Source organism: Mauremys reevesii, linkage group 2 (assembly GCF_016161935.1).
Source record: "Mauremys reevesii isolate NIE-2019 linkage group 2, ASM1616193v1, whole genome shotgun sequence".
Classification (NCBI taxonomy): domain Eukaryota; kingdom Metazoa; phylum Chordata; order Testudines; family Geoemydidae; genus Mauremys; species Mauremys reevesii.
In genome coordinates this window covers 224,765,838-224,780,193 of record NC_052624.1, presented here as the reverse complement: position 1 = coordinate 224,780,193, position 14,356 = coordinate 224,765,838, and the positions used below count along the sequence as shown (strand labels likewise).

At 44.4% G+C, this 14,356-nt stretch overlaps 1 protein-coding gene across 1 annotated transcript in view; it reads left to right on the top strand.

Moving 5' to 3' along the window:
- Positions 1–14,356, top strand: part of LOC120397067 (aspartyl/asparaginyl beta-hydroxylase) — a 51,756-nt gene that overhangs the window by 28,146 nt on the left and 9,254 nt on the right. Inside the window, exons 8-10 of the mRNA XM_039522523.1 lie at positions 8,129–8,264; positions 9,107–9,198; positions 13,310–13,443. Of these exons, the coding sequence (XP_039378457.1) occupies positions 8,129–8,264; positions 9,107–9,198; positions 13,310–13,443 (362 nt within the window). The remainder of the gene's footprint in view (positions 1–8,128; positions 8,265–9,106; positions 9,199–13,309; positions 13,444–14,356) is intronic.

Below are 14,356 nucleotides of genomic sequence, written 5' to 3'. Positions count from 1 at the left end.
AGCTTGCCTTTCTGAAATACAGTGCCTCCCTGAATTCATTCAGGGGTGGCACCTTAAAAGCACTTTTAAGCCCGTAGAATATAGTAGTGTAAATCATACAAACAATGGAATCCCTGAAAGCACAGAGGTATAATCACAATGAATGACAGAAGAGAGTAGGAACAATAAGAGTTGTACACAAAGTTGTGCAGTGTATTTTTCCCATGTAGAATCACTACCAAGGTAGCTAGGTCAATCATTTGTCCAAATAACAGTGAAACCTGTTCCTTTAACATTTGTTAATCACTGTAAGCAAAATAATGATTAAAATATAAAGCTAAATCAGGTCGGATGCACAGTACTATGAGGTGATGACTAATAAAGTACTCAGAGGTAATGTAATATTTAGTTCCTTGGCTATGTTATTGGTAACAGATTGCGTCATTGCACTTGGACTGAATTGCTGGTCTTGATTTATGGGTACATATTACTTTAACTGGGGAGAGAGATGTTTCACATTCTTTAAGTTTAAGGTAACCTTCACAGTTGCTAGTGTGAGTCCAAAATGTAAGTTGAAGGCCTCTCCAAAAAAAGATTTGTAGTGTTGTATCCTCTCCCACCCTCTACCATTCCCACCCCCAATGACTCAGTACAATTATTTGAATATTTTAAAAAAGGTTAAATGAATCCTAAAAATGTACTGTGCTGCAAGCAAAATGTGCAGTAGCATTCCCCAGACAGTGGTAACAAACTTCATAAAAACGGCTGTTTTATTAACTTCAAAGGCATTCTGACTTCCATTTACATTTTTGTTTGTCCTGATCTACACTGTCTGCTATAATGTGTTCACTGTATTAGTTAATGCAGCAGTGGATAGCCATGTTCAAAACAGTACCATTTTGTCACTTAGACCATCATAAGTGTATTTAATGTTATGGTATGGTTTCTTTGGAATGGGGATGAGAATTGAACTATGTCTCGTCTTGCTCAGTTTACAAATAACTTAGGAAAAAATGCCTTGTTCTAGTATTCCTAGTGTGAGAATAGTCACTTTCCTTTCCTTTCCAATTACACAGCTAATTCCAGGTTACAGGGACTATTAAAAATGATTATAAGTTTATTTTAAAATAATTCCATTTCAAGGGATGCTTATGCCTGGTAAGCAAGGGGTTAATGTCCCTGCAACTGCTGCATACAGTCTAATAATTAAGCTTTGGAGGGTTCTTGAAAAAAATAGGGACAAGCCTAATTGGTGACAAGCCTCTAATTCCTTAAAGGGCAGAGAACCTAACTGTGCTGTGCTGCTTGGAGAGACTAGTAAGTAGGTGTGCTGGTAATATTGCTCTCTGTATGTCTGTCTAGGTCATCATCATAGTACTTGAGGGACTTGGATTCTGAGGGCTTGTCTACACTGGCAGTGTTAAAGCGCTTTAAAGTGGCTTGTGTAGTCATGGCACAGCACTAGGAGAGAGCTCTCCCAGCACTCTAAAAATCCACAAGGAGTTTTTTCACACTCTTGAGCGAGAAAGTTGCAGAGCTGTAAAGTGCCAGTGTGGACAAGCCCTAATAAGATGCAGGAAATGCCTCCTTTCTTCTTCAGTCTCGAAATATATACATCTCTGAACGTAAAGCAAACTAAGTGGCTTCTACAGCTGACACCTTTCCTTGGTGCAATTAGTTGCCCCTCTGCTAGCCTGTAGTATTTTTGTTTAACTCCAGTATATGTTTACTTCCTGGTTGGTTAGTTCTCATTCAAAATGTACAAGAGGTAAGACATTTTTTGTATCCTGAAATCATCTTCGCTAGTCCTAAATAAGTACCAACACAGATAACTTTGTCCTTTCCTTATATTGTAGCTTTGACATTTGGAAAGGATCCCAGTAATACTTTGCCAGCAATGTACTATAGTGAGTGGAAATGATTGATTAAAGTAGATCATGTGCTCTCTGTTTTCTCTGACAATGTGGATTTTACTGATTAAGAAATTCAAGCCATCCGCAGCTGGAAGAAAATGAAAGAGGTAGCTATCCTACCACATGTCCACTATCCATAATTGGCCTTGAAAAGAGTGCTGGGTGGCTAAATAGCACCTTTTGCAGATTGTGCTGACACCTAGGTTTGAAAGGGTTTAGAAAACAAAGGCTAAAGGTTAAAACTTAATGGTGAAATTAAGTTTTAAATTAAGAAGAGTAACTGTTTAATATAAAAAAAAAGTGTGGGGAGACTTTAAGGAAAGCCCTGTCTTGCAAACAGCAAAGGCATTCAATATTTATTATTGTGACAGTGGTGATTGTTATAGACTAAATAGGCTTTGGAAACTCAGAGTGAAGACTTGTTGGTGTGTTCAGTAATATTTTTTTTCTAAAAATCAAGATTAAATGAAGAAAACCCATACTCAGGTGTAGTACAGTATTTGCAATTAAAATCTACAGTGTAATCAGATGTAAAGCAACAATAAGTTTAGTGTTTAAGAAAAAGACATTGAGGAAAAAACGTGTTGGGGTTTATAGAAATCAGCTCTTATTGAACAAATGCTTGTACTCAAGGTACTATTCACATTTGGATTCTTGATTCAAACCAAGATTGGATCAGAATTCAAAAGAGTTGGTTGGTTTTAACCTGTTGTTTGAAATTATGCATATAATACAGTATCGTAATTTTTAGTATTTTCCTGGGAAATGCCAGTACTTGGAATATCAGCAAGACAGTTGGTCCCAGTCCTGCAAACATTCATTCAACAGGACTACTCATAGTTAAGGCTACGTTTTAGTCATTTTAAATAAAAGTCATGGTCAAAAATTCACGGCTCATGACCTCTCCATGACTTGTACTATATACCCCTGACTAAATCCTGGAGAGGAGGGTGGCCCAAGGGGCACCCTTGGTGCTCAGGGGAGGGGGCAGCCTTGGGGTGGGGTGGGTGGCAAGCTCTCTACCCAGTGTCGTGCCTCCCCGGAAGTGGTGACATCCCTCAGCTCCTAGGCAGAGGTGCAGTCACACATTCTGCATGCTGCCTCCTCCCCAAGTGCCGGCTCCACAGTTCCCATTGGCTGGGAACTGTGGCCAATGGGAACTGTGGGAGTGGTGCCTGCAGGCGGAGGCAGCACACACAGCCCCCTTGCTGAGGAGCCAAGGGAAGTTGCCACTTCCGGGGACCTCCTCCCCCCGCAAGGTAAATGCCACCCAGAGCCCTCACCCTCTCCCATGCCCCAACTCCCAGCCCTGAGCTCCCTACTCAAACTCCTGCTGTTGTTGGGGAGGTGGCAGTGGCCTGAGACTGCCCCAGCAGCAGCCGATGCGGCTGACCACTACAGAGGTCACGGAAAGTCACAGAATCCGTGACCTCCATGACAAACTTGCAGCCTTACTCATAGCTAAAGTTCAGCATGTGTGTAAGTGTTTTCAAAAAAGGGTCTTGAGATAAACACTAAGTTGTGTTTGAGCTTTTCCACATAGTGCTCAGGTTCCTAAATCCACTTTCCATCTGATAAGAGAGAGATTTTAGTATTACTTGCAGTGAAGAATTATCAAGTTGCTTTGCAGACATATTCAGTTATAGTCAAATCAGTTTGCCTGTGGGTCTGTGGAGACAAGAATCTTAAAAGGAAAGTACAAGCACCTTCCAGTTGAATTTTGGCCTGTTTTGCTTGCAGACCTCGAAGTGGTAGGGAAGATGCTATGTACAAGCTGTGATATAGACCCATGCTCTTCATGCTAGCAAGAGGTTGGTGCTGGGCCAGTTATTGTCAGGGATTAACAATATCTCCTTTTGGGAGGGCAGGATACAGACCTTTTGCATTAGATCCTTGCTCAAATAGAAGAATTGCTTGATGCTGATATTCTACCTAATTACTGCCCAGTCTCAACCTCCCCTCTTTGGGCTAGGGGATTGAGGAGATTGTGGCAAAGCACCTCCAGCACCATTTAGAGTTTTCTGATTTTCTTGACCTGTATTACTTTAGATTACAGCCTGTATAAAGTCAAGCTGCATTGGTTTCCTTCCTCTGTTCTGGCCAATAGGTGGTCAGTTATTCATGATAGAATTTTCATTTGGAACAACAGCCTTTTATAGCTTTGAACATGAAGTGGTGTTAACTCACCTGCCGATTCTGGCTTGGGTTAACAACGCTGTCTTCAGTAGCTCCATTCTAGCCTTTCCAAAAAGTCTCAGAGGCTGATGATATGACACTACGTATCCATAAACTACTCTGCTTTGGGGTTTGCATGGGAGGCAACTAAGAAGCCTGTGACCTACATTACTACTGGTATTCTAAATTCAGCTCTGTCTTTTCCATCAGACATAAGCAGTGCAGTCTTTCTCATCTGTTTGGACACTATGTAGGTCATACTAGTGAAATCTCCAAAGGGCTTCATAGGGCTTGCATCTGATCACTCTGTTTACCCATCTGTTGCCCATCCATTTGTCAAGGATGTTTTCTACCCTCATATACTCCTGGAGTCCCAAGCAGCAAAGGCCTAAAGTATTTTTATCAATGTATGGCTGGCAACGAGTGTGTAAACATTTTTGATCCCTAGGACTTTTGCTTCACTCCCACCCCCAATAATAAGCTCCTGTAGTTTTTTTGGGAAATGATTTTTTTTTCTTGTTGGAGTTAAGTATACAGGAAGATTGTAGTGAAACCCACCTGAAAAGAGGCTAGAATGAACACAATAGAAAGCACAGTAATTGTGAATACCATCTCTTATATTGGAGAGTGGGGGAGAGAGAGAGAATCCTAGCCTGGAAAGAAAAAAGGAGATCTGCAATAGACAGGAAGTACAATCCTAATTTTCCTAGATCTTGGCACACCTACACAGTCTCTCAAAAAAGAGCTGGTAAGAGTCAGTCATTTTATTGTGGAAAACCCGGCGAATTCTAGGAATTGTGTTTCTAAAGCTCTTCAGATACGTCTGTGCTGCAAATTGAAGGTCTGATTGTCGCATGGGTAGGCACAACCAGATTAGTTTCAATCTAGCTAGCACAGATGATAATATCTGTATAGATGGGGTGACATGGACTTCAGCATGGCCTAGCAATCAGAGTCCAGGGTATGTCTGTGCATAGAAAGCCCAGTACAAGCTTAGGTGGTTGGCCAAGCAGCCGCCTATGATGCAACAGCCACGCTGCCATTTTTAGCATCCTAGCTTGAGCAAAACTGGCGCCAATCTGGCATGCTCTCGGAGCCAGCTGGGGTATGTACTCAGGTTGCTAGCTGGTGCCATTACGTCTACACTACTATTGTTACCTGTGCTAGCTAAATTAAAGCTAACACGAACATACCTACCCATGCTCAAGGCTGGTGCAACCACTAGGCGAACTAGGCAGTCGCCTATGGCGACGAGTGGCTGGGGGTGCCAAAAAGCGGTGCCCTGACTCGGCAAGGAGGAGCTGCCTTCCGGAGGCACCGGAGAGCCAAAGCCTCCCGCTTGCGTCGGCAGCGAGCCCCAGCCATGGAGGAGCCAGCGCGGTGCAGGGGGGCAGCAACTCTGCAAAGGCAGCAGTGCCACTAGTGGGGAGCAGCCGCACCCCCCAGCCCTCGTGCCCAGGCTGTGCCCACCCCCAGGGCTCCTGCAGGCTGCCGCAGATGCATGTGGGCGGTGGCCCTCATGTGCCCCCCAGCTCCCACCTCACTGCGCTTGGGCTCTGCGGCTTGTGGGAGTGTGAGCCGCTGGGGCGCGGGGCCTGAGCCATACTTCCGGGAACCGCAGAGCCTGAGTGCGGAGAGTGGGGAGCCGGGGCGCACACAGGGGCTGCCGCCCGCAGCCCAGGCAGGCACGCCCCCTTGTCCCCCCTCACCATGCTCGGGTTCTGTGGCTCCCGGGCATGTGAGCCGCTGCCCCTCCCAGAGGGGCTATGCACCCAGCAGCTCGGCAGCATGTTTTGCCTCCACATGGAGCCAGCATCTGACCAGCATGGGCATGGTAAGGGGAGTCCCAGGGGGCAGTCAGGGAGCAGGAGGGGTTGGATGGGTCGGGAGTTCTGGGGGGGCTGTCAGGGGGCGGGGGTGTGGAGAGGGGTTGGAGCAGTCGGGACAGGGAGCTGGGGGAGTTAGATGGGTCGGGAGTTCCGGGGGTCCTGTCAGGGGGCGGGGAGTGGTTGGATGGGGCGTGGGAGTCCCCCGGATCTGTTTGGGGGCGGGGGTGTGGATAAGGGTTGGGCAGTCAGGGGACAGGTAGTGGGTAGGGTCCTAGGGGGGGCAGTTATGGTGTGGGGGTCTCAGGAGGGGGCAGTCAGGGGATAAGGAACAGGGAGGCTTAGGTAGGGGTGGGGTTTTGGGGCACCGTTAGCGGCAGGGGTCCCAGGAGGGTGCAGTCAGGGGACAAGGAGCGGGGGTTGGGAGTTCTGAGGGGGCAGTCAGAGGGTGGGAAGTGGGAGGGAGTGGATGGGGGCGGGGCTCCCCATCCTATTTTTTGATTGTTGAAATATGGTAACCCAAGGTGAGGGGGGAGCTGGGGGGCGCATGGGGGCTGGCTCTCGCATGCATCTGCTGCAGCCTGCAGGAGCCCGCTGCCTTTACAGGGCTGCTGCCCCCCTGCACCGCACCAGCTCCTCCATGGCTGGGGCTCACCACCACAAGTGGGACACTCTGGCTCTCCAGCGCCTCTGGAAGGCGGCTCCTCCCTGCCGAGCTGCTGCAGCAGCCCAAGCCCAGCAAAGCCAGTGTGTGGTGTCGGGGCGGGGGGTGGCCAGGGTGGGGTGGGGAGGGCTCTGCACCCTCCAGGGGAGTTCCAGGGGTGGGGAGGGGGGAACCTGGTCTGGGAGCAGCCCCTGGGCAGGCTGGCCCTGGGGTCTATAAAGGCTCGTTGGGATTTGCCCGTCAATGAACCAATGTGCAAGGGGGGTGGGGCGCAAGGTGGAAGTTTTGCCTAGGGCGCAAAATATCCTTGTACCTGCCCTGCCCATGCTACAATCACATCTTCGCTTTGCGGTTATATCAAGGTATCCATTTTCTGGGATCTGCTTGCTGCCTGTCGTTTAACTGAAGAAAGTCAAGTGGCAATGCACCATTGAACTGAAATGGAAATTTCATGGATTCACACATTTTAAGGCTAGAAGCAACCATTATGGTTATCTAGTCTGACCTCCTGCATTAACACAGGTTTTAAAATTTCGCACAGCAATCCTTGCATCTAGCCCATCACATTCAAACAGATGATAAGGAGATGTACCAGTAAGAGCCCATTTTGCATGTTGAGATGAATTGAAAGATTCCTACACAAGTGCTTTTGTTTTCAAAAATTGGAGGGGGAAATGCAAAATTGTTCATGCAAAATGTGGTTCAGTGAACCAAGTAAATGGCTGGGAAAGAGAAATCATTTTTGTATCATTAGGTCCAATTGTTACTGTGTTCACTTATATGACTGTAAGATTAAAAGTACTCGCTACAATTAGAATATTAATTCTGTAATTTATAAGCTTCTATGCAAACATAATGTCCTAAGGAAGCAGCGAGGAGTAGAGCTTTAAATTTCTCATACTAACTTTTGAAGAGTGATTCAGTTTTGAATGCATACTGGATAAACAGAGGATAGATGTTCATCATTTAAACTTGTCCACCATTTTCAGAGAGCGTGTGTATATAATCCTTCCGCTGGAATTTCAAGTCAAATATTATCTTCCTTTTCAATAGTATGAGAGCATGCGAATGAAGCTTAGTAGACCTCACTGAAGTTTTAACTTATAATTGCAGAGTTAAGGAGCGTGCTTACATTGTTCCACTTTGAACTGTAAAACTCAGTTGGCGCTTTGAGTTTCAGATTATTGTAGTGGGTTTGTTGTCTCAAGAGTGTGCCAAGTACTAGTGTACTGAGATTGAATAGATCAGCACTCTTGTTAGCTTGCAATATAAAATGATCTGTTACACAGCCCTTAGGCTAATCAAAAAGCAAATTAAAGTAGGGGCCAGTCTGCGAGCTGACTGGGGATTATTGAAATTTTTATGACACAAAAGTAATCGAATCTGAAGAACGACATGATGGTTGTTTTTACAACCTTAATATGCCTTCTCAGAAATTGAAAATAAGGAAACTTGACAATGATGAACGCTGTTACTGCTGTTAAATTAAAAAGAGAGAGAGACAGAAAAACTTAAGAGGTACTAAAACTGAACACAGATTCTCAGAATAATAATGGTGGTTCTCACTACAGTCCCTAGAAAAAAACTGGAAGCTTATTCGTGATGAAGGGCTTGCTATGATGGATAAAGGAAAAGGCCTCTTCTTACCTGAAGATGAGAACCTGCGAGAAAAGGGAGATTGGAGCCAGTTCACATTATGGCAGCAAGGTAAGTAACCTATTTATTAATCTTCCTTCCCATTGCCCCCTCCTCTCTGTTCACTCAATATTCTGGAATAAGAGATAGTAACATAGCTTTGCAAAACCAGTGCTATTTTGTTAAATTTCTGGAACCGTAATTTGAGCCTGTGGAAGAAGGCAGCTAATAAAATGGTATTTGCACCCTGAGCATAGTGAGCAAGAATTCTTTATGCTAAATCACATTGCCCAGAAGCACGTGCAGAATCCAACACGATATCCATCTCTTGGCAAGGTTGCCAAGATTTTGTTCTAGCAAAGTCTGTAGTGCACCGGAGGAAGGAGAGAATGTGGGAAGGAAAAAATGTATCGCCAGTCTTTTGTCACCAACCAGATGCAATTCTGTCATTCAGAAACTATATGAGCTACAGTTTATGTTTTAATAAGCCAGCTGCTCTTTCTCTGAGCTATGATGTGGGAGGCCTGAATGTTGGAATGACCTTAGGTAGTGTAGGGATTTACACATGAGAAAGAACTTTAAAATATATAATTTCAGCACTGAGGTATAGTTTGTCTTGATGGGAGTCGCATCTCTTTTTCCCCATAGAGCCTCATTCATCGTCTTATGACTCATATCCTAAATGAATGATTTAAAAGCAGGGTGCCCTAACTTAAACTGATAATATTACAAGCCATCTCTCTTTGCTTCAGTTTCAGTGTCTATCCTCTTTTTGCTTCTCTGAAATGGGAACTGTAACACTTACCTGGCTTTTGTAGGAAGCTCTTTGAAATCTTTGGATGAAACATGCTTATGTGAGTGGGAAGTGTAGAGATTATTTATATAGTGTTTCACTTGCCAATTTGTTTTGTTAGGAAGAAAAAATGAAAATGCCTGTAAAGGCGTCCATAAAACATGTGCTTTATTGGAAAGATTCCCTGAGGCTACAGGGTGCCGAAGAGGACAGGTACTTATTGATATGCTTCATTACTGCAATCCAAGAGGGTGGGGTAAGGTGATGCCAATGAGTACTGTACACATAGGGGACACTAACTTGAGCAGAGTTCATTCAGTGAGCCAGAGCCACTGAAGCTGGTTCAGGGAGTTATAAACCCACTTGCACCAATCTGGCTTGTGGGTCAGCATGAAGATTCACCTCAAGGCAGGCAGGTGGGAGTGCCACTTCCATTTGCCCTTCCTCAGGTTTCTGCCTCTGGAAGGCAACTTTAAAACTTGCCACAGGATGCTGGCAAAGTATATATCTCATCCCTGCCCAGTGCCTGGCTCACATAGAGGGTAACAGCCTACTCCTGCTACCAGTTACTCAGTTAGTTGAGGATCTAAATGTCCAGACCCAGCTGATGACCCGAGCTGGGTCAGGATGAAATGTCTGTTTTTTCAATGTTTTAATTAGGAAATTACATCCAAAAACTGCATTAAAAGGGTGATAGGTTTGCAAAGTCAAGCATTCCAAATTTAAAGAATTATAGAAATGTAGGGCTGGAAAGAACCTCCGAAGGGGACCCTGCTGAGGCAGGACCAAGTATATCTAGACTATCCCAGATAAGTGTTTGTTTAACTTGTTCTTAAAAACCTCCAGTGACAGGGATTCCACAGCCTGTCTTGGAAGCCTATTCTAGTGCTTAACTACCTTATAGTTAGAAAGTTTTTCCTAATATCTAGTCTAAATCTCCCTTGCTGCAGATTAAGACCATTACTTCTTGTCCTACCTTCAGCAGCCATGGAGAATAATTGATCACTTCTTTATATCAGCTCTTAAGCTATTTGAAAACTGATATTAGGTCACCCTTCAGTCTTCTTTTCTCAAGACGAATATACCCATTTTTTTAGCCTTTCCTCATAGGTCAGGTTTTTTAAACCTTCTATCAGTTTTGTTGCTCTCCTCTGACCTCTCTCCAGTTTGTCCTTATTTTTCTGAAAGAGTGGCACCCAAAACTGAATACAGTAACCTGCATGAGGCCTCACTAGCACCAAGTAGAGCGGGACTATTACCTCCTGTTAATACACCCCAGAATAGTAGTCTCTTTCACAGCTGCATCATGTTGTTGGCTCATATTCAATTTGTTAGCCACTATAACCCCTCAATCCTTTTCAGGAGTACTGCTGCCTAGTCAGTTATTCCCCATTTTGTATTGTGCATTTGTATTTTCATTCCACAGTGTAGTACTTTGCACTTGTCTGTATTTAATTCCATCTCATTGATTTCTGACTAAATCTCAATTTGTCAAGGTTGTTTTGAATTCCAATCCTATCTTCCAATGTTCTTGCAACCTCTCCCAGCTTGGTGTCATTTGCAAATCTTATAAGCATGCTCTCCACTCCATTATCCAAGTAATTAATGAAAGCATTGAACAGTACCTGATCTCAGACAGACCTGCAGGACCCCACTAGATACTTCCTCCCAGTCTGACAGTGAACCACTGATAACTACTCTTTGAGTACAATCTTTCAACCAGTTATGCACCCACTTTATAGTAATTTAGTCTAGACCACATTTTCCTAGTTTGCTTATGAGAATGTCGTGTGGGACTGTGTCAAAAGCCTTATTAAAAGCAAGCTATATTACATCTACTGCTTCCTCCCATTTAGCACCCTGTTAAAGAATTCTCTGTTCCTCAGTTCCCTTTCCATAAAATAGAGTTATACACTCACAGGGTGTTGTAAAGATAAATTCATTCATGTTTTTGAAGCACTCAGATACTATGAGGAGAGCATTGTAGAAACACCTGTATGGAAATTCATAATTTTGTATTCAGCACAGGGTTTGGATGGTGTGCATTAAATAAAGTCTGGGGACACATACTGAATGAGGATAAAAAAGAAATATTGAATAATTAACTACCCATTCACTGAACGAGGCAGAGATCCTGTGGAAAAAATAGTATGTGGTACCATATAATGATTATATCATATTGCATATCATAACAGAGTCGAATAAAGTAGCATGGGCAAATTTAATTCTGGCATTTCCTAAATTTTGAATGCTTGACTCTACAGATGTAACGATATTTTAATGCAGTTTTATGGATGTTATATATTAATAATGTATGTGTGGTGCAGTACTTATGAACAGTGATGAGCTGCCAAAATCTTAACAACCGGTTCCCTATAAAAAGTTCTGATTTAAGGGGGGGGGAAGCAGGGGAGGGGCCGGGGCGGGGGGGAGATATACTCGTGGGACCGGGGGCCCCTGAAGGGCCTGGGGAAAATTGCCCCCAGCCAGCGGCCCTGGAGCTTGCAGACCCCCCCCCTTACCTTGCCTGCAGCTCAAAGCAGCAGGACGACTCAGGAGCTCAGCTGAGCTGCCCAGCTGGTGGCGGCTGGCCACACTGCAGCTGGGGGGGAAACGGGGGAGGGGCCAGGGGAACCTCAGCCTTCCCAACTGGGAATCCTGGGAGCAACAGGATGGTCCGGCCTGTGGACTGGAGTTCTTTGCCCACCCCTTGGCCCTTTAACAACCGGTTCTCCACGGTGGTCTAATTTTAGCAACCGGTTCTTGGGAACTGGTGGGAACCCGCTCCAGCTCACTACTGCTTATGAATTATATGTATGGCATAAGTTGTTTGATGATACCCCATATGCAGTCCAGTGTGGGACAGTAGGTGTGCAGTTGGAGGGGGTTTTATCTCTGTGTTGAAGAAGGTTCTCTTGGGATATTTGGGTGGCCTGTTCCATAATACCTACTTCAATACAGAAATAAAACCCCCACTGACAGCACACCCCTAGTTGTCATGTACCACCCCACATTGGAACCCACACAGGTATCATCAAACAACTACAACCCGTACTCAATGGGGACCCATCCTGAAAGAAATATTTCCTGAACCTTGACAACCCCTCAGCCTCTCCAAGCTCATCATCAGAAGCAAGCTGCCCACAGACCGGGACACACCAACTCAAAGCAGCACCAGACCCTGCTAAAACAATAGATGTAAAACCTGCAAATAGAGCTCCATGGCTACAATGATCAACACTCCACACAACACAGCTTTCAAAATCCATGGGTCCTACACATACCTGTCACAACAGGTGGTGGACTCATCCAGTGCACTAAATGCCCCAATAACAGCTATGTGGGTGAAACCAGACTATCTCTATGTTCTCAGATGAACTCACACAAGAAAATGAGACGACAACACCACCATATTATCTGTGGGTGAACACTTTTCACAAAGTGATCACTCTATATCTGCCCTATCAGTCCTCCTCCTCAAAGGAAATTTGCACAACACTGTCGAAAGATAAGCCTCAGAGCTTAAATTCATAACTTTGCTAGGCACTAAAAATCATGGTGTTAAAAAAGAGGCTGGATTTATGGCTCATTACAACAATCTGTAACCCAGTAACCCACCCCACAGCTGCTTCTCCCGCCCTCCTTACCTCCCTATGACTGGAGTGGGGTTAATGCACCACTTCTCCTTGAACGATCCCTTAGGATATGTACTAACTACTTATGCTAAACTATCTGTTCGATCTCGTATTTAGCTGTGACACTCTTAGGCCAGGTGTACACTAGAAAGCTTACAGTGGCGCGGCTGTACCGATGCAGCTGAGTTGCTGTAAGATCTCTTGGATAGCTGCTCTAAGCCAAGCGGAGAGAACTCTCCTGTTGACATAATTAATCCACCCCGACGAGTGGTGGTAATTACATCAGTGGTAGAAGCTTTCCCACCAAGTAGCGTTGTCCAAACTGGCGCTTATGTTGATGTAACTTATTTCGCTCAGTGGGCTGGTTTATTCCCACCCCTGAGCAACATAAGTGATACTGACATAAGTGGAAGTGTAGACATAGCCTTAGTACCTTTCCCAGACCTGAAGCAGAGCTCTGTGTAGTTCAAAAACTTGTTTCTCTCACCAACAGAAGTTGGTCCAGTAAAAGATATTAGCTCACCACCTAGTCTGTCTAATATCTGGGGACAGACACAGCTACAGCAACACTGCGTACTTCAATGTTGGGCTGTCATGACTCATCTTGAATCAGCTGTAGTAAAGTTCTGTTCTTCTAGGAGAAGGTTAGTGAAAATGACCTGATTAAACAATTGTATTTCTGTTTGCAGATCAAGTATTCCGTCATGCACCCAGGGACTCATGTCTGGCCTCACACAGGGCCTACTAACTGTAGGCTGAGGATGCATTTGGGCTTGGTTATACCAAAAGAAGGCTGCAGAATTCGATGTGCCGAGGAGAACAGGTATGTTTGTTTCCTTCTCTTCCCTAAGGCTTAAAGAATTGGATTGCACCTGCTTACAGATGTGACCCGCAAAACAAAAAAGACAATTCTGATGTGTGTGGGCTGCTGGCAAAGGGGTCTTCAATTAAAATATATAACAAGCAGTTTGGTCCCTAGAACTTGTCACAAATAAATGAATTTATTGTCATGCAGTGACCCAACACTCTTTTGAGATGAAACCTGCTCTTTCATGTCACGGCCATTTTTCTCTTCGTAATTGTGTCCATAGGTCAAAGGCTTTGAATCATAGGCCGTTAATCCAATAACATTTACCAGTTGAATGCAAGAATTATGCCATTTTTCCCTTTCCTCTGTTTGGAAATCAGTCATCTTGATCAGCAAAATCTAGACTCTTCACCGCAGCTCTGTTTACTTCTTTACTGCTGTGGATAAAGAGCGCTCTAGTCTGCCCATATAGGCCAGGTCCTCAGCTGGCATGTATTGGCATAGCTCCATTTACTTCAATTCAGTTGAAGTTGAAGCCAGTGAAGCTATGCTGATTTTACAGGAGTAGAGGATTTGTCCCAATATGTGGATTTGATAAAAAGTTTTCTTCATTTTAAAATGCGTTAAGAAGGAAAACTGCTCTCTTACGTTGCATTGCACACCTGTTCAATCTCCGTTTGCTCACCTTAAAAAACAATAACTGGATATTTGAGCTCAGGGAACGTAATGCCCAGAGAAACATATGGAAGACCAAACTGTAGCATCTGATTCCTGAATATGGCATTATAAATAAAACCACAAAAATATAAAACTTAAGTTAAAGTTAAGCAATTGACTTACCTTAACTTGCAAAAATTTGCCTTTCACTTATAGATGTTTATTTTCTTAGTCAGAACCCCCCACCACCTCAGCCCCCCAGGAGTTCTAT